Here is a 20702-nt window from a genome sequence, read left to right as displayed (position 1 = left end):
TGCACTGCATACAAATGGTGCACATAACACAAGCAGGCTATAACACTCCTATACATGAAATAATAAATAAATGTTTAAATAATAAAAAAGAAACATCTGATCTTTTAAAAATTATTTCAATCTCTTTGTTAAATTCTCATTTTGTTTATGCATTCCTTTCCTATTGCTGAGTCATCCTTTTGGGTGTCTTTAAGACAACTGTTTAAATTGAAAATATTTCACTAGTCTCTGTGTAGGGTTTTGCTTGTGTGTCTCTGCACCACACGCACGCAGTGCTTTTGTAGGCCAGAAGAGGGCATCGGATCCCCTGACACTGGAATTAGAAACAGTGAACTGCCATATGGGTTGGGAATCAAGTCAAAGTCCTCAGGAAGAGCACCAAGTGTTCATAAACACTGAGCCATCTCTCCAGCCCATTATCTAAAATCTCTTTTCCGGTAATGCAGAAATCTCTTATTTAGGACCAGTTCTTGGAGATCTGTCATGTTTATTTACCAGTGTCCTATTGCCTTCGGTGTGTGTGTGTGTGTGTGTGTGTGTGTGTGTGTGTGTGTGTGTGTTCGTGCGCTCCTTGCAGACTTGTGCAAGGATCCACTCTTCTCTGAGTTGTGACAGTTGGGGATAGGTATCTTCAATCATTCTCTCTCCCCCTTAAAAAAACAAAACAAAACAAACAAACAAAAAAAAACCAGTCTCTCACTGAAGCTGGGGCCCTCTGATTGGACAAGCTAACCAGCAACCCCCAGGGATCCTCCTATCTCTGCCTCCCCAGTGCTGGGGCTGCGAGTGTGTGCGGCTGTGCCCAGCTATTTAGATGGGTTCTAGGGCGTCAGGACTCAGACCCTTAATGCTTATGCAGCAAGCATGGGCTCCTCCATCCCTCCAACCCTCTGTGGCTCCTTGTCTGAACTCAGGCTTCCCCAGAGTATTCTAGCTCATGGGTAGATGTCGAACAGTTTACTGTGAGGTTGCTGCCACGTTACTGGCATCGTTCTTAGTCAGTGTCTCCTAAGCCATGACACTCTTGGTCGCTTCTGGGTTCAAACTTTTGGTAAATTTTATGAAAATTTGAACAGAGCGGCAGTGAACTTTCGTTTCGTTCTCCAGGGAGCTTCTCTTAAAGTGCTCTGGGCCACTCCTTCCTCTGAGGTCAAGTTTGTCCCAAATCTCAATGTTGTCATCACCGCGGGGAGATAGCCTTCCTGTCTCCTTGGACCAGAAGTTTCAGGCTCTCCCAAGATACTGAAGCTCTGATTTCCCACGTTGCTCTCCTTCCCGTCCCTCCAGCCCCATCCTTCTGAGACCCCCACTTTCCTCAGACAGGGGAGAAGGTGCTAACAAGACTCTGGGGCTTTAGCTCAAGCTAGACCCTTAAGTGGGCCCTGGGAAACCCATTAAGCATCTCTTTCAAAGAGCTCTCCATTTTGAAAGAACTTGGACTATCAGGGAAGTCAGAAGACGGAGGCTCAATAGGGCCAGTCTGCTTCTGTTTCTACAAAAGCCTTCCATGATTGATGCTGGTATCTTATCACTCTGGTTTGCATTATTTTCTGTTATATATGTGTTTGTATTCGATGTGAACTTTGAAGAATGAGTGCATTTCCAGGCGGGAAAATGACATTCTGATGTTAGGGGCAAATGGGAGAGACCAGAGAGACGCCAATGGTCAGGACATATTCACGTTGTTGGGGAACTTGCTAAGGACTGAGGCAGAACATGGAAGGGAGAGAACTTTAGAAGTAGCGGTGGCGGGTCTGTCTTGTGATAGGTGGGGCTTAGAGATCTAGGCAGGACCCACGTCACCTTCCTGACACGAATCTGTGGTCCTGAGTGGGACTTCTCATTGTTGCCAGAGTCAGTAGGTGGGCAGTGGGCTGGCCAAGCAGGAGGCTAAGAGGTTTGCAATTCCATGCCATGTTTCCATACTCTGGCCATTCTGCTCCAGGCATGGCAGGGAAGGCGCCATAGAGGATGGAGCAGAGGGTGACTGCCAGGGATTGACATGCAAAACGTCCAATAGAATTCCCCAATCGAGAGTCATGTTTCCTGAATCCAGGGTAATCTCTCTATTCTCTCTCCCTCTCCCTCTTCCCCATCTCTCTTCTTTCTCACTTTTCCCTCCCAAACTCTCTCTAACCTCTTCCATTTTCCCTCTTCATTTCTCTCTGCCTCCCTGTTCATCCATCCTTCTCAGCCCTTCCCCTCTTCCCTTCTCTATTTCTTTCTCTTCTTTTCTCTTGATTTTTCCTTGATCTCTTTAATCTTGATCTCTCAAATCTGTCTCCTCCATCTTATCTTTTTCTCTTAAATTTCTCTCCTCATTTTCAATTCCTCTCCTCTCTCCCAGTCTCCCCTCACCTCCCCCTCTCTCTGTCTCTCTCTCTCTCTCTCTCTGTCTGTCTCTGTCTCTCTCTCTCTCTCTCTCTCTCTCTCACACACACACACACACACACACACACACACAAATTTTTTCCTCCCAGCCCCTGTATCTATCTATCTGTCTGTCTGTCTATCATCTATCTGTCTGTCTATCATCTATCATCTGTTTGTCTGTCTGTCTATACCTCTCAATCTCTCCCCGCTTCCTTCCCCGTCTCTCTCCTCTGATCTTTTCCTATAAATCTCTCTGTGTCCCCCATCTGTATTCCTGCAGCCCAGAGCCCTCTGAGGCACCTGAGTTGGGCTGCTCCAGCAATGGCACCCGTCTCTAGTCCTCATTTGCCTGGCTTGCTTAGTGTGCAGCCTGACATGTCACCCCCAGTTATGAGTCTCTGCAGACCTTCATCTCTTCGTCTCTCTGTGAACCTCAAAGTCTTCAGCTTTCTTCCATTCTCTGCTCATCTTCTCCTCGATGGATGGAGAGACACAGACATACGAGAGAGATACAAAGTGCAGCAAGCCCCCCCTTCATAAGAGCAGATTTTGATATCGGCATCCGGAAAAAATCCTAGTGCAGGGAGAAGCTGTGTCGCTACCTTTTGATAAGTCACCCTCTCTGGTCTCAGCTTCCCCGCCTGTGAATCAATAATAATGCCTATTACGTAATTGCCTGCAGCATCACAAGCTGTGGCTATGTAGGAAGTGATAACGTGTGTGTAGCGCTCAGAGCATCATCTGTGCCTCATGACAGGTCAATAGCAATAGCCATACTGATGTATGCAGTGATAGCGTGTGTGTATAGCGCTCAGAGCATCATCTGTGCCTGTGACGGGTCAATAGTGGTAGCCGTATCAATGTGGGAAGTGATAGCGTGCGTGGATAGAGGTAGCCACATCAACTGCGGTAGTGTTCACTGTTCTCACTCTGGTTTCCTGTCCAGTCAGTGTTTAGAGGGCATGAAGAGACATGGCCACTGGGGAGTGAGGTGGAAGTGATGTCGAGACCCAGGAAACCATGGGACTGTAGGGATAGGAATGGGAATGAGATGAAGGCTAGTCTCCTCTCTCTCTCTCTCTCTCTCTCTCTCTCTCTCTCTCTCTCTCTCTCTCTCTCTCTCTCTCTCTCTCTGTGTGTGTGTGTGTGTGTGTGTGTGTGTGTGTGTTTATGAAACCACACACATGACACAGTGTGCAAGTGGTGGTCAGAGGACTAAAGGTCAGCCCTCACCTTCCACCTTATTTTGAAGTAGAGTCTCTATTGCCCACCACTGCATACACCAGGCTAGCTGGCCTGCCAGGGTCTCTATTGCCCACCACTGCATACACCAAGCTAGCTGGCCTGCCAGGGTCTCTATTGCCCACCACTGCGTACACCAGGCTAGCTGGCCTGCCAGGGTCTCTATTGCCCACCACTGCATACACCAGGCTAGCTGGCCTGCCAAGGCCTCTATTGCCCACCACTGCATACACCAGGTTAGCTGGCCTGCCAGCTCCTGTGAGTTCTCCTGTACCCAACTCCATCTCCCCACAGGAGCCCTGCAATTACATATGCATGCTACCGCATCTGACTTTTACATGGGATCTAGGGAATTGAACCCGGGTCCTCAGGCACACACAGCAAGCGATTTTCTTGTCCAGAGCTAGGGTATTAAATATATCAGAGTTTTGGCGTCGGGGCAACAGGCAAATCGAATCTGGGTATGTTGCAAGTCTCTGCCCACCTTCTTTCTCTTTTCCACTACTTGCTCCATCTCCCCAGATAAATATTTACATCCAGTAGGATGTGGTAGTCAGGGAGCCTAGAGAAAGTCAAACACATCTTGATGTGTTAGTCTTGTATGTTCTTTTCTCATCCATTTATTTGTGGGACAGGATTTCACCATACAGCCCTGGCTGGTCTGGAACTTGATATATAGATGAAGTTGACTACACACTCACAGAAATCTGCCTGCCTCTATCTCCAAAATGCTGGGATTAAAGGTGTGTTTCTCCATGCCCAGCTTTTCTTTTAACATTTATTACATTTATTTGTTTATTTAGTGTGTACGTGTGTGTGTACGTGTGTGTGAGAGAGAGAGAGAGAGAGAGAGTGCATGCGTGCGCGTGTGCACAAATACAAAAAGCACATGTTGCAGTCAGAGATCAGCTTCTGGGAGTCAGCTGTCTTTCTGCAAGTGGGTCTCAGGGATTGAACTCAGGTTGACAGACTTAGTGGTAAGCACCTTTACCCTGGTGTTTTTTTTTTTTTAATTCATTGGTACTTCCTAAACACAGGGACTCTTCTACTGGATGTGCCACACACATCATTTAAAACAATCACTGACATCACCCTCTGGGCCAAGGGTACGGCTGATGTTTAAGACGAGAATTTCCCTGTGATCACTGATGGCTGACACCATCTCAACGAAATGTAGGTGAGTCCCAAAGCCCCATCAGACCCCTCGGGTGAGGAACCTGACACCTAGGAAGACATGTGACTTGGGTAACAGGACATCAGAGGACTGAGGCCTTGGCTCAGCTGGGAGAGTGCTTGTCTCGTGTACACAGAAACTAGGCATGGCAGCACATGCCTGCTGGGTCAGCTCTCAGAGAGGAAGCAGAGGGAGGAGTTCAGAGTCATCTTTAATTATGTAGTGAATCCTAGGCCAGCCTAGGCTACATGAGACCCTGTCTCAATAACAACACCACCACATCAAAGACCAAAGCTCTGACTCTAGTTCCAGAGTTCACTGTTACCTGAGGCTAGCCCAGGGCAGAATGCAGTGTGCGCCAGCATGAGTGTAGACACCTACACACACTGAGACAGGTAGGAAGAGCCTTTGTTTGTTTTTATTATTCATTCGTGTGTGTGTGTGCACATGTGCACACTCGAGCACATGCTTGTCTGTGCTCACATACGTGCCATAGCACACACGTGAAGGTCAGAGGACAACTTGCAAGGAGTCAGTTTTCCCCTCCCACCATGTGGGTCCTAGAGATTGAACTTGGGTCATCAGCCTTGGGAGCAAGTGGCTTTGCCTACAGAATCATCTCACTGGCCCAAAAGAGCCCTTGGGATAGGTACATTGTTCAGAAACACTTCTAAGATCTGTCCAAAAATGCTGTCCAAGTTATGCCTAGATTAACACCCACTGCCAACGGACTTCTCTCTAAATCAAGACAATGTCTTCCCTCTTTTTCTTTTCGTTTCTTTTCTGGGATACTGAAAATTGACTCAAGGCTTTGCATGTTAGGCAAGTGTCCCACCACTGAACAACAGTCCAAGCCTTCTGCTTATAAAATTATTCCCTTTAAAGTGTCTTTTTTTTTTTTACACAGACTCTGGCTTATGTAGCTCTAGTTGGCCAGGTATTTGCTTTGTAGACCAAACAGGTCTGGAAGTCCCAGAGATCTGCTTGCCTTTGCCCTGTCAGTCTTTGAATTAAAGGAGTATCGCACCCCTTCAGAAACCATCCATTTATTCCTCATCGTGTGCAAGGTCAAAGGGCAACTTGAGAACATCGCTTCTCCCCTCCCACTGTGTACCCCTGGGGATCAGACTCAGGGTGCTAGTCTTGGCAGCAGGCCCCATTACCCACTGAGCCACCTTGCTGTCTTCGCCGATTCTTTCGAGACAGGGCTTCATTATTGAGACCAAACTGGCCTTGAACTCACAGTCCTCCTGCTTTAACCTTTCCAGTGCTGGGATTACAGGCTTTTGCCACTGTGTCTTAATGTTTTTAGGATTTTTTTTTTGAGAAGCCTAAACCATCTTTAAAAAGAATAAGAAGAAGCTGGTTGAGTGAAGGCATTTAGTCCCAGCACGCAGGAGGCAAAGACAGGTGGATTGCTGTAAATTTGAGGCCACCCTGGTCTACAGAGTAAGTTCCGGGACAGTTTGGGCTACACAGAGAAACCCTGTCTCCAAACAAACAAACAAACAAACAAATAAATTGAATAAAGTAGGGGCTGGGAAGAAAACTCTGTGGGTAAAATGTGTGCCATGAAAGAATGAAGACCCAAGTTCAGATCCCAAGCATTCCTGTAAAGCCAGGTGTGGCAGTGTGTGTCTGCAGCCCCAGTGCTGGGGAGGTGGACACAGGCTCACTGGCTGACCAGTCATGGCCAAATCAGTGAGCACTAGGTTCAGTGAGAAACCCTTTCTCAAAAGATAAGCTGGAGGGGTTGGAGAGATGGCTTAGCAGTGAAGAGCACTGGCTGTGCCCAAGGGGGCCAAGCTCAGTTGCCAGCACATACATTTGGTGATCCACAGTCTCCTGTGACTCCAGCTCCAGGGGATCCAGCAGCCTCTTCCGGCCTCCTCACACAGCCACACACAGGTGCACAGATTCACACGGAGACACAAAAACCACAGAACTAATAAAATCTTTGTAAAAGAAGAGAGTTGTTGAGGAAGATCTCCAGGGTGACACACACACTCACACAGGCACACACTTAGTTTTTTAAAGACAATTTATAGCCAGGTGGTGGTGGATCTCTGAGTTCAAGGCCAGCCTGGTATACAGAGCAAGTTCCAGGACAGCCAGAGAAACACTGTCTCAAAAAGACTGGAAAAAAAAATAGAATTCGGTTTATTTTGAAAATAAAAACATAACCACAAACTTGATTTTTTTTTACAGTGCCACAAAATAGCAGACATAGAAGAGACAGAAAGGCCTGACTCTCATTTTACAGTGGGCCCTGACTTGTGTCCTGGACAGCATCTTGCAGTGAGCATCGGAGGGCTGACGTCAGGGTTCTCTGTGCAGCTGAGCTCTTCAACACAACTGGTCAATCAGGAACCTCCAGGGAGGAGAGGGGGCATTGACTAATGACAGAGGACAGCCCCAGTGATGGTGGGACTTCACCTCAGCCTACTCTCTCGGGCTCATGGCGTTGAAGGTAGGTGGGTGAGCGCCTCTGAGGAAGCAGGAACTGAATCCGGCCATCTGAGCTTCTCGAGGGAGATGAGCTTGAGTTGGCTGTGTGTGTGTGTGTGTGTGTGTGTGTGTGTGTGTGTGTGGTATACGCATGTTTGAGTGTACACAGGTACACCTATGTGCATTCATGTGGACAACAAAGGTCGCCTCAGCTGTGGTTCCTCAGCTACCATCCACCTTGGGTTTTGTTTTGTTTGTTTGTTTGTTTGTGACAGGGTCTTTTGCTTGCCACGATCCCACCAATTAGGTTACACTAACTGTCCAGTGCACCTTAAGAATCCTATGTCTGCCTCCCCAGGGCTGGGGCTACTGGTGTGTGTCACCACACCTGGCTTAAAAAAAATGGGACCTGAGAATTGAACTCAGGTCCTCAGGCTCACAGAACAATACTTTCCCATCTCTTGAGTCCATCTCTGAAACCCCAGAGCCTGAGTTAGTTTCCAAGGGGGACTACAGGCATGACTCCGTGGCAGAATGCTTGTTTGGTCTCTAAAGATATTTCAGGCTCCTCAAAATATTAAAAATATCTGAATGCAGTAGCATATACCTATATTCCCAATATTCAGGGGGCTGCAGCAGGAGGATTCAGAGCAATGGTTCTCAACCTTCCTAATGCTGCGACCCTTTAATACAGTTCCTCATGTTGTGATGACACCAACCATAAAATCATTTTTGTTGCTACCTCTAGTAACTCTGCGACTGCTATGAATTATAACGTAAATATCTGGTTGTAAGATATCGGATATGTGACCCCTGTTAAAGTGTCATTTGACCCCCCAAGGGGTCACAACCCGTAGGTTGAGAACTACTGATTTAGAGACTCTACAGTGAGACCCTGTCTCAAAATTACCATGAGGTAGAGATGTCATCCAATGGTAGAACACTTGTCTAGCATTCAGAAAAGGTCCTGGGTTCTATCTAAAGCATCGCAAATAATAATAATAATAATAATGGTGGGCGGCGATGGTGGTGATGGTGAAGATGATGATGGGGATATGAAGGGGTGTGAAAGCATGGAGAGTAAGAAGAGGAAGGAGATAAGATGCATGTCACGGCTGACGTGACCTTTGGTAGCCGAGCGTGGAAATGGGTCAGTTCTAGTAGTTTGGGGAGGTGTGGAACAGGAAAGAGATTAGTTGCACATCCCAGCTGAAGCTGATGGCCACAATGATGGGAGGTGCTAGGAACACGTTTAAGAAGAATCCAGAAGAATCTGGAGCAATGGCTGTAGGGAACAGTGAGGCCAGGGGTGCTCTGAGGTCCAGGGCTGGAAACCCAAGCTGGAAAAATAACTGTGTGTGTGTGTGTGTGTGTGTAATACAAACGTGTGAGGATTGAGGCTCAAATAACTGATCCCTCGACTTTCAGTAATTCAGCAAACCATACAGACATAGCTCAGACTGTCCGTCCCAGAAGGCTGAAGTTAGTGGTGTTGCTATGGCAACTGTAGCTTCAGAGAGTGATGTTCAGCGAGCCTAGGGACAGACATACAAGTATAGCAGCCTTGGAGGTTGAATAGAACTTTTCCAGACAGTCTAGAGGTGTGTGTGTTGTTGTTGTTGCTGTTGTTTTTATTTGTTTGTTTTGATTTTTTGAGATAGTTTCTCTGTAGCTTTGTCCTAGAACTCATTCTGTAGACCAGGTTGGCTTCGAACACACAGAGATCCGCCTGTCTCTGCCTCCCGAGTGCTGGGATTAAAGGCATGTACCACCACTACCTGGATATTTTGTTTTGTTTAATTGGCAGTGCTGGGGATGGCATCCAGGGCCTCATGCCTTCTAGACAAGTACCCTACCACAGAACCAGGCTCCCAGCCTATCACTAGGGGATTCTAGGCAGATGATCTGCCACTGAGCCACACCCCAGCCCCTTCACTGGGGGATTCTAGGCAAGGGCTCTACCACTGAGCCACACCCCAGCCCCTCACTGGGGGATTCTAGGCAGGGGCTCTACCATTGAGCCACACCCCAGCCCCTCACTGGGGGATTCTAGGCAGGGGCTCTACCATTGAGCCACACCCCAGCCCCTCACTGGGGATTCTAGATGAGTTCTATACTGCAGAACTATACACTCAGCCTAAATAATTCCAGATAGACACTATGAGGTCTCAAGGAAATCAAGGAAGAAAACAGCAGGTGAAAAGGTAGGGAGCGCGTGGGAGACCTTCCAGCGTGGGTTACGGTTCTGCGAGGAGACTGAGGAGCCATGAAGGATGCGGAGAGCTGAGGGAAGTGAACTCATCCTGAAAGCAAAGATGAAGTAATGAAGCAAGAACCTGACTTCTGCTCTGATAAAAACTCACTCTAGCTGGTGGTGAAGTCATTAGAAGGACAACCAAGACTGGTGGTGCACACCTGTAAACCTAGCACTTGGGAGGCTGAGGCAGAAGGATCGTGACATACAGAGACCTTGTCTCAAAATAAAAAAATAAAATGTGAAGCTGGGGAGATAACTCGGTTAGCAAAGTGCTTGTTTGCAAGCCTGAAGGCCTGAGTTCAAGTCCCAGAACCCACATTAAAAAGCCAGGCATGGTGGTGGCGCACGCCTTTAATCCCAGCACTCAGGAGGCAGAGACAGGTGGATCTCTGTGAGTTTGAGACTAATCTGGTCTACAAGAGCTAGTTCCAGAAGAGGCCCATTTCGGGTCAGTTGTGACTATCTAGGAGGGAGGCAATGAGGGTTGTTGAGATAGAAGGAGGTGTGGAATGAGGGTCCTTTGGCAGGGTGTGGTCCTTCATTTTACTTGAAGGTGCTGTAGAGAGAACTGATCCAGGACGACCTATTTCCAATCCTGGTCATCTCTATCTATGTCCAGAAGAAAGGGAGCTTTGGCTTGAAAACAATGAGTCAAGTCAAAGGAAGACCAGATGGAATTTGGTGTGTGAGGGGACAGGCTTAGGGACCCTCAAACACGGAGTGTGGAGTGAAGGGGAGGGCTCCTGAGACCCGTAGTCGCCATGGCTAAGTCCATATACATGGGGCCATTTATTACTCATAAAGACCCTTGGCTGTTGTCAGGCGGACTCAAGCTCCGTTGCCAGCACCAACACTGGGCAGCTCACAGTAGCCTGTAACTCCATCTCCAGGGGACCCCGTGTCCTGTTGACTCCCACAGCATATTCACACGTAGATACACAGAATGGAAAAATAGTAAAATAAAACGAACCATCACAGAGCGGGCTCTGGAGAGCCGACGCAGAGTCCTCGGGTCTGGGAGAAGATAAAGGCACCCGGATCTCGGGAGGAAGATGTCCACCTTGATACTCCCCTCTGGTTTGTCCTCCACCAGGCCCCAACACGAGCCACTGGTCTGAGCCCAACTGGACGGCACCGCAGGAATTTGTCATCCTAGGTTTCTCGGGGTGGCCCCCGGGCCTCCGCGTGCTGCTCTTCTCTCTCCTCTTGCCGCTCTACTTGGCCACCCTGGCTGGGAACCTGCTCATTCTGGGCCTGGCCCTGGCAGAACCCACTCTGCACACACCCATGTACTTCTTCTTAGGTTCCCTGTCTGCAGTTGAGGTGGCCTACACCCTGGTACTCACCCCACGGATGCTGGCTGGGTTTCTCCTGCCTCCCGGTGGCCAGGCGGTGGCGCCTTCTACCTGCGCGGCCCAAATGGGTCTCTTCGTGGCTCTGGGTGGCTCTGAGTGCCTGCTGCTGGCAGCCATGGCCTTGGACCGCTACCTGGCTATCTGCCGCCCTCTCTACTACCCTCAGCTCATGACCACTGGGCTCTGCTGGGCCCTTCTAGCTTCCTGTTGTGTGGGTGGCTCTGTCCTAGCCTTAGGTCTCACCACTGTTATATTCCAGCTGCCCTTCTGCCACGGCGGCCTCGTCAATCACGTCTTCTGTGACCTCCCAGCTGTGTTGGTTCTGGCCTGTGGGAACCGGGACCTTCAGGAACACGCGTTACTGGCAGCCTGCATGCTTCTGCTGGTGCTGCCCCTAATCCTTATCTTAATGTCCTACACCAGGGTACTGGTGGTCATCCTGGGGGTGGGGGATGGTGCTGGCCGCCGCAAGGCCTTCAACACGGTGGCGTCCCATCTCACGGTGGCTGTCCTCCACTATGGCTGTGCCACAGCCATGTACGCCAGACCCCTGAGAAGCCGCTCCCTGGAGGAAGATAAGCTCGTGTCCCTCATTTACATAAACCTCACACCGCTCTTGTACCCAGCCATCTACACACTGCGCAACCGGGACATGCAGGGCGCCCTCCAACGGGTAGTCAGCCAGAGGACGATGGGGGCGGTCCAGCAAGCTGATCCGGCCTAACTGTGGATGCCAGGTGTTTTTGGAGGTGCTGGTGGGAATCATGCCACGCCACAGCCATCCCCCATAACCTCCCCATCATCTGCCGGATGTAAACGTGGCCATAACATCCAAAGACCTCCAAACTGAACTTCAGACTAGCAACACTTCTGCTCACATTCAGAATAACATAGCTCTTTGTAGTGTGGATGCGTGTTCAGCAGCACCTCAAGTCTCCACTCACCGAGTGCTGGTGGCATCTGCTGTGTGACAACCAAAACAAAAAGTTATCAGAAACCAGGTGTGGAGACTCACCTGTAATTCTAGACCTCAGCAGGCAGAGGCAGGAGGATCAAAAATCCAAGGCCAGGATGTGCTTACACAGGAAGACCTTGTCTGAAAAACAAAACAAAACTCCAATGAAGTTGGGGGTGGTAGCTCACCCCTATACTCCTAGCACTTGGGAGATGGAATCAGGGGTTCAAGGTCATCCTCATGGTTACATGGAACACTGGAGGCCAGCTTGGACTGCATGAATCCCTGTCTTAAAAAAAAATAGAAAAGACCATGTGTGGAGGTCCACACCTTCAATCCCAGCATTCAGAAGACAGAGAGGCAGGTAGATCTCTGTGAGTTCAAGGCCAGCCTGGTCCACATAGCAAATTCCAGACAGGGATATATAATAAGAGCCTGTCGGGGAAAAAATGTTCAAGAAAATACAGAAAGAAAAAAAGGGAGAGAAAAGAAAGGAGGGAGGAGTGCAGGAAAGAAAATTAGTAAATTAAATCTTTAAAATGTTGTTAGACCAAAGACCCCCGAGGGGCAAAACCAACGCTGCTCTGTTGCTCTAAGCCCTAGCCAAACAGCAGCTCTTAGACAGATGCAGAAGAAGCTCTCAGAAGCATCCGTCACACTATGGAAAGTAGAGATGAGATGATGCAGGCCAGTGAGAGGGCTCGGTGGTTAAAGCTGCTTGCTGAGCAAGCCTAACAACCTGAGTCCGAGCCTCTGGCCCCACGTAAAGATGGGTGGAGATGACTAATCCCACAGTGGTGTCTGACCTCCACACGCCTACCAGGCCACGACACCCCCATCATGCTCACATATGCACAACAATAACGAGAGGTTGTTTTTTTTTTTTTTTTTTTGGTTTTTTTGGTTTTTTTCGAGACAGGGTTTCCCTGTAGTTTCTAGAGCCTGTCCTGGAACTAGCTCTTGTAGACCAGGCTGGCCTCGAACTCAGAGACCCGCCTGCCTCTGCCTCCCGAGTGCTGGGATTAAAGGCGTGCGCCACCACCGCCCGGCTTAAGAGAGTTTTAAGTATCTGCAAATGTAGACCTACTATAAATAGCCTATCGCATATGTATGGGATACTCAGGAGTGCTCCTTGTGGTCTACTACCCAGCAATGTGGAGGAGAAAACAGCTGTCATCAGAAACACACAGAGACGTCCGCACAAACACAGCCCAAAGTCGTCAGAAACACACAGAGACGTCCGCACAAACACAGCCCAAAGTCTAGTAAGCCAGCCACAGGGGGCACAACACACACCATGGACTCCCACGCAGATGACGATCCATTGAAAATGGCTGGTGTCCAGAGACTGGTGGGATACGAGGGTCGACGAGGGACCTATCAGGAATATTGTCTGGGTGCTAGAATTACTATTTTTCTTGCGTTGGACCAGCAAGATGGCGCAGTAGCTAAAGGTGCCTGTTCAATGGCTGGGTCCCACATGGTGGAAGGAGCGAGCCAGTTTCTAAAAGTGGATCTCTGATCTCTACACAGGGTCCCCATCCCCCAATAAATAAATACAATTTTAAAAGCTCTATCGAGATCTATCAAGACTCATGCACACTGATAATGTGTGCATCTCATTGTAGTTAATAAACTGAGCTGATTCCAGTTATCTGGGCAGAGCGATCCTTCACACAGTACCCGTTGCTTGCACTGTCTTGAGTGCCCGGTACCCTCTTTGTGTCATCCTGAGCAGATCCTTGCGTTATTTGGGACCAGCCCATCATCCCCCTATGAATGGTGATGAAGCCCCACTCCTCTCTAACGAGGTCATCTAGAATCAGCCTGAGGGCTGGGGAGCTGGTTCAGTTAGTAAAGTGCTGGCCGTGTAAGCATGAGGACCTGAAGGAATGGAAACTCCCAAGAACTCAGTTGTCAGCAGGCTCCAGGCTCAGTGAGGGGGCCCGTCTCAGACACTAAGGTGGAGAGGCCAGTGAGAGGACTAAGGGAATAAGGGCGTTTGCCACACAACTGAGTTTAATTTCCCAGAACCCCTGAAACCTATAAAAGGAAAGCAAACTCCACAAAAGTGTGCTCTGACTGTCACATGTGTGAAATAGTATGTATACACACACATACACACCTAAGCACTGATAATAATAAAATTTAAATTTAAAACAGTATTTGTCTGTGTTTAGGTATGTGATTGTACATGCAATTGGCCCACAGAAGCCAGCAGAGGGTGCTGTGTAGCAGTCCCTGAAGCTGGAGTTATATATAGGCCATTGTGAGCCGCCTCACGTGGGTGCTGGGAACTGAACTTGAGCTCTCTTCAAGAGCAGTATGTACTCTTTTTTATTTCCTTATTTGTTCATTTATATTTTATGCTTATGGGTGTTTTGACTACATATATATCTAAGTAGACATGCATGTAGTGCCTGCAGAATCCAGAAGAGGGCATCAGATCCCCTGGAACTGGAGTTACAGATAGTTAGCTGTGAGCTGCCAGATACATGCTAGGAATCAAACCTGGTCCTCTGGAATAGCAGCCAGGGCTCTTGAGGATTGAGCCACCTCTCCGGTCATTAAGAACAACTTTTAGCCGGGCGGTGGTGGCGCACGCCTTTAATCCCAGCACTCGGGAGGCAGAGGCAGGCGGATCTCTGAGTTTGAGGCCAGCCTGGTCTACAAGAGCTAGTTCCAGGACAGGCTCTAGAAACTACAGGGAAACCCTGTCTCGAAAAACAAAAAACAAAAAACAAAAAACAAAAAAAAAGGAACAACTTTTAAAGGACAAGCTACTGAAGAACATACCCTATGTCAACTTCTGGTCTCCACACATACATGCAAGGGTAAGCATGCACACACACACAAATAAAAGAAAATGATGATCAAATGTAATATGTAAAATGTTGCATGGTTTGTTTTCTGAGACATGACCTTTCTTTGGAGCCCAGGCTGGCCTTGAACTTACTCCTCCTCAGCCTCTTGTTTGCTGGGACTACAGGCATGCAATGCTACATCTGGCAGATAGATAATTGATTGACTGATTGATAAAGGTATTGGGGATAAAACCAAGGGTTTTCTGAGTGTCTGGCAAGTGCCCTATTGCTGGACTACATTCTCAGTTCTTAGGTTTTGTGAGGGGAGGTGTGCATTTTTTTTTTTTATTTTGACAGTGTCTCATCAAGTTGGTCAGGCAGACCTTGAACTCGTTCTGTAGACTAGACTGGCTTTGCATTTGCAATCTGTCTGTCCCAGCTTCCCAAGTAGCTCTGGGCTGAAAGGCCTGCCCTATCAGCCTGGGTAAGGCTTTTGTTTGAGAGTCTTGGCCGTCCTGGAACTTGCTGTGTAGACCAAGCTGGCCTCCGTTCACAGAAAGTCCCCTGCCTCTGCTTTCCAAGTACTGCAATTAAAGGCATGTGCCACCATCCCAAGGCCTGGGCAAGTACTTAATATCTGATGGAAGAATGAGCCATAGAAAAGCTCCAGGTTAGCCGAGTGTGATGGTCCATGCCTTTAATCCCAGCACTTGGAGCCAGAGACAGGTGGATCTCTGAGTTCAGGCCAGCCTGGTCTACCGAGCGAGTTCTAGGACAGCAAGGACTATATAAAGAAACCTGTCTCAAAAACCCAAAAAGGGAAACCAAAAAAAAAAGAGAAAAGCTCCTGATTGTCTATGGGTCTGTTGTGACCTGACTGTGAAATGTTGCGCAACTCTCACTCTGTAGACCAGGCTAGCCTGGAGCTCGAGATCCGCCTGCCTCTGCCTCCTGAGTGCTGGGATTAGAGGTGTGTGCCACCACCGCCGGCTGTGGATGTTTTTATCACTTACCATTTCCAACTGCTTCTGGTGAGTTATCACTGAACAGACGGTCCACCGTGCTGACAGGGATTGAGTCCCAAACTTGCACATATGATATATAATTCTGATTTATTTCAAGACAAGGTCTTGTTCCATAGCCAAAACTGGTCTCTAACTTGTGACCCTCCTGCCTCAGTCTCCTAATTTGCTAAGACGATAGGCTTGCGGAACTATGCCTGGCTATCTTAGTGACAAAATGTATTCTTGTATTTTGAAGTGTAATCCACAGTTAAGATAACCTTTATAATTAAGGATACCCTGTAAAAAAATATGGGTGGGTAAGATGGCCTAGCATGTACAAAACAGTGCTTGCCTTCCCCGGCTGAGCATCTGAGTTCAGCTTCTCAGAGACATGGTAGACGGAGAGAACCGACTTCACAAATGGCCCTCTGGTCTGTGTTCATGGGCTGTGGCTCACATGCACCCTCACGCTTGCACGAATGCGCCAACAAAAATAAATAACAAATACAGCATTGAAAATGTATGGCTCGGGGCTGGAGAGGTGGCTCAGAGGTTAAGAGGGCTTGCTGCTTTTACTGAGGAGTCCAGTTAGGTAGCCCGCCCCCCACTGGACAGCTGACTGCCAGTAACTCCAATTCTAGGGAAACTGATGTCCTCTGCTGGCCTTTCTGGGTAACTGCACCCACAGGCTCATAATCATATCTCACACTATTTATTAGTCTTCCTTCGTTCTGTTGACTGGAACGTGCTCTGCTTAGTTTTGCAGGGTGATAGGACGCCCTTGGGCTGTATGGATGGTGTTACTGGAGATGTTGCTGAGAATGCATGGGTCTTCACCCCCAGCTTGGCTGTGCTCACCGAAAGCAACCCCTGTCAGGTCTATCCGCCTCTGGATCCCTGTTGTGGATTCAGGGGTGTGTCCCGGCTTAAGGCCCACACTGAGTGCCTTCCCACTGTGTCACCGCAGATGTTAGAGTCTCAAACTTGGAATAGAGAAATAAGTTCCTACATCCATGGCGTTTCCTCTGGGCCAGGTAGGCACTGTGCAGAAGCCCATTCTCTGCTGCAACCCTCTCCGTGTGGCTCAATGACTGGGGCTGCTGGCTGGCTGAAAGAAGATTTCTAATTGTAGAGATTTTTTTTTTATTTTGTCACACTCACAGAGAGCACTTTTTTGTTTTTATTTTTGTTTTTTTTATTTCCTCATCTTGCATCTTGAATGACCTGTCCCAGCTACATGTCTTATGTCTCTGTTGCCCTATACACCTGGGTATCCACTTGCCAGACTTCTAGGGACAAACAAAACAAAATGAAAAAAAATCATAAAATTTTTCATTTTTCCAGGTTCAGGTTATAGGGCCACTTCAAAAATGTTCAGAAGGAAGATGAGATTTGTTTTTCAAACCTCACGGCGCAGACTGCAAAATAATAGTTCTTTTTTAATGTAGTATTTTTGCTCATTGAGAATTTAGGCCTGGCAGGGGTGGCTCACACCTTTAATCCCAGCACTTAGGAGTCAGAAGCAGGTGAGTCTCGGAGTTCAAGGCCAGCCTGGTCTATAGAGTGAATTCAGTACAGTACAGTCAGAGCTACACAGAGAAGCCCTGTCTCAAACAGAGAGAGAGAGAGAGAGAGAGAGAGAGAGAGAGAGAGAGAGAGAGAGAGCTCTTTATGTGCATACAATCTATATTAACACATATTGACCATAGCTACCTATCTTAGTTAGGGTTTCTATTGCTGTGAAGAGACACCATGACCACAGTAACTCCTATAAAGGAAAATATTTAATTGGGGCTGGTTTACAGTTTTCCATTATGTTATGGTGGGTGGCCTGCAGGCAGATGTGGTGTTGGAGAAGGAGCCGAGTGTTCCACATTTGATCCACAGGAAGCAGAAGCAACTGTGTCACAATGAGCTTAGCCTGAGCAAAGGAGACCTCAAAGTCCAGCCCCATAGTGATGCACCTCCTCCAACAAGGCCGCACCTCCTAATGGTGCCACTCCCTATGGGCACCGTTTTCTTTCAAAGCACCACTCTACCCAACTCCTCCCTCCTAAAGTGTCGTTCCATGTTGCAAATGCCTCTAGTCCCTTGGGTTTTACAAAGGAAAAAAAAAGGAGATACAGAAAAAGGAGAAAACACTGACCATGTTGAACTGACGAGTGCAACTCAGTTAGGTGGAGCATCTTCCTGGAACACCCCAGGAAGGGGTAGGGGTGTAAGCATTTGTCTAGCATATACCAGGCTCTGGGTCTGATCCTTAGTGCTGCCAAAGATAAAACACAATATACTTATGTAGCAGACCACAATGGAGTCCAAACGCAAAGCCAAAACAAGTATGGCCAACACATAAAAAAGCAAAGAGAGTTTTATTGTCTGGACTATGGAGATGGTTCAGACGGTTAAAAAGCATTCGCCATACAAGGCTGATAGCCCAAGTTTCATCTCCGCAACCCAGGGAAATAGCAGATTTCGGAGGGAGACATCTGTAATCACAACACTCCTGTGCCAAGATTGGAGACAGAGACAGGAGCTTCTACCAGGGGTGTTTGTGGGCTGGCCAGCCAGGAGTACCCACCACAGCCACAGGAACAAGAGAAACTTGTAGAGGTAGGAACTGACTTCTGAAAACTGTCCTCCAACCTCTGCACGCACACAGTGGCACACCCTTGTACATACACTTGCACACACATGCATGTTCACACATGCACAAGTGCACTGCAAACACACATATAAATCAATGCATTTGCTTCGAATTACATAAGAAAAGTGATTCGCAGCAGCCCTAGGATATCCCGCGGATCTGTGTCTTACTTCAACAGTGTTTGGACAGAACAGACCCGGGGCCTCCCTTTGTTAGCGTCCACCACTCCTCATCCTCTCCTGTCGCAGCCTCTAGGATCCGTCTCCTCGCTGCCTTCAGCTCCTTGGAGCAGCCAGCACCGTCTCTTTGGGAGTAGCTCCAGACTGCGTCTCAGCCATGACCTCCCAGGTTCGTCAGAATTATTCCACCTAGGTGGAGGCTGCTGTGAACCGCCTGGTCAACGTGCACCTGTGGGCCTCCTACACCTACCTCTCTCTGGGCTACTATTCCGATCGGGATGACGTGGCTCTGGAGGGCGTAGGGCACTTCTTCCGCAAATTGGCCGAGGAGAAGCGCAAGGCTGTGCACTTTTTCAGGATGTGCAGAAGCCATCTCAAGATGAGTGGGGTAAAACCCAGGAGGCCATGGAAGCTGCCCTGGCCTTGGAGAAGAACTTGAACCAGGCCCTCTTGGATCTTCATTCCCTGGGTTCTGCTCACACAGATCCCCATCTCTGTGACTTCCTTGAAAACCACTTCCTGGATGAGGAGGTGAAGGTCATCAAGAAGATGGGCAACCACCTGACCCACCTCTGCAGGTTGGCTGCTGGGCCTCCGGCGTCTCTGAGCCAGTCCCTCTGAGCGGCTCACTCTCAAGCATGACTAGGAGGCCTCTCCTTCCGAGGGGCTCCCACCTCTGCTCTGCACCAGCCGGCCTCAGGACCTTTACCTGGACCACTCAAGAAGCCACTAGGCAGCTTTGTAACGCCCTGGAGCCCCTCTCAAGTCTTGGACCAAGTAAAAATAAAGCCTTTTGAAACAGCAAGAAAGAAAGAAAGAGAGAGAGAAAGAAAGGAAGAAAGAAAGAAAGAAGAAAGAAAGAAAGAAAGAAAGAAAGAAAGAAAGAAAGAGAAAAAAGAAAAGAAAAAGAAAAAAGAAAAGAAAAAGAAAAAAAGAAAGAAAAGAAAAAGGAAAGTGATTTGCTTAAAATTAAGTCAGGCATGTTAGGGTAGGCAGGGAGTCCAGGAATCAGGAGAGGAAGGTTTTTCCATGTGCCCACCTATTGACAAGCAACCAGAGACATCCTCACCCATTGTCAGTGTGTGCAACCAATGATAAACCAGTGTTGGCTTTTCATTAAGTAACGGGAAATCCCCCAAGCAGCCTCTCGCCGACCGCAAAGTGATAAGATAAACCAACGGCAGGAAAATGTGGTTAGAGACTTTCCTCCCTGCCCCCAGGAGCAGAGCAAGCGAATCAGAACCTGTGGTGAGCTGTTTCCTTAAATCTAAAACACACATTCGAAGTTTGGTTGTGCTTGGTGCAGAACTGAAAGTTGATCCTAGGGTCCTACGATCCCCCGCCACTAAGTAACAGCAGCCCCCAGTCTCTTTATGATTTGTTTTCTCTCTGTTTTGGTTAGGCTGCAGGGGCAATGAGCCGTTGGGATCCACCTGTCTCTATCACCCAATGCTGAAATCCCAGACATGTGCAGCCATGCACGGCTCTTTATGTGTGTGCTGGGGATTCAAACTCATGTCCTCATGTTTGCAAAGTAAGTGCTTTTATCTGCTGAGCCACCCTCTCCCACAGCCCCTTAGCCTGCCTCCTTAAAGCCAGACATGGCAGATACACATCGACAGGGCACTGGTGACCTCTGCGGCTCTTGGATATATCCTATTCTGATCTGTCATTCTCTTCAGGGCTGTACTGACTTTAACAGACTTTCCATTTTTTTTGTATGTGTGTGTGGGGGGGGGCGGAGCACGTGTTCATGTGTGTGCACATGCCCATGAGGGTATAAAGGCTTGCGTTTGGGCATATTGCACTCAGAGGTGGGCATCAGGCTTATTCCTCAGTCATCTGCACCTCAGTTTTCAGAAGGGGTTCCCCTAACCCGGCCAGAGCCCATCACTTTGCCTAGATTGGCAGGACAGTGAGCTGCCTCTAGGCCTCTGCAGCACTTGGAGTGCAGGTCTTGCTGTGCAGTGATGCACAGCCTTAATCCCAGCACTTGAGAAGTATAAACAGGATTTCTGTGAGTTCAAGGCCAGCCTGGTCTACAGAGTAGTTCTAGGGCAGCCCTCGCTACACAGTGAGACCTCATTTCGACAAAATAAAAAAAAATAGAATATTTATGAAAATCCTTGATTCAGGGCTTGGGGGATGGCTCAGTGGGTAAAAACAATTTGCTATATAAGCCTGACAGACTGAACTCAATCTCCAGATCCCATGTAAAGGTAGAAGAAGAGAATTGACTCCTAGAGGTGTCTTCTGACCTCACACTA

At 48.3% G+C, this 20702-nt stretch overlaps 1 protein-coding gene and 1 pseudogene across 1 annotated transcript; both read left to right on the top strand.

Annotated features, from left to right (window-relative positions):
- The first annotated feature begins 8247 nt into the window (after positions 1 to 8247).
- LOC119824370 (olfactory receptor 10AC1-like) lies at positions 8248 to 11573 on the top strand. Its single transcript, XM_038344491.1, has 2 exons — positions 8248 to 8317; positions 10588 to 11573. The coding sequence occupies exons 1-2, from the start codon at positions 8248 to 8250 to the stop codon at positions 11571 to 11573; spliced, it is 1056 nt and encodes a 351-aa protein (XP_038200419.1).
- Positions 11574 to 18592: 7019 nt separating this feature from the next.
- On the top strand, positions 18593 to 19081 carry LOC119825526 (annotated as a pseudogene).
- Positions 19082 to 20702: the final 1621 nt, after the last annotated feature.

Source organism: Arvicola amphibius, chromosome 10 (genome assembly GCF_903992535.2).
Source record: "Arvicola amphibius chromosome 10, mArvAmp1.2, whole genome shotgun sequence".
Lineage (NCBI taxonomy): Eukaryota > Metazoa > Chordata > Mammalia > Rodentia > Cricetidae > Arvicola > Arvicola amphibius.
The sequence above is the reverse complement of the archived record's forward strand: the minus strand, read 5'-3'. Positions and strand labels throughout refer to the sequence as shown.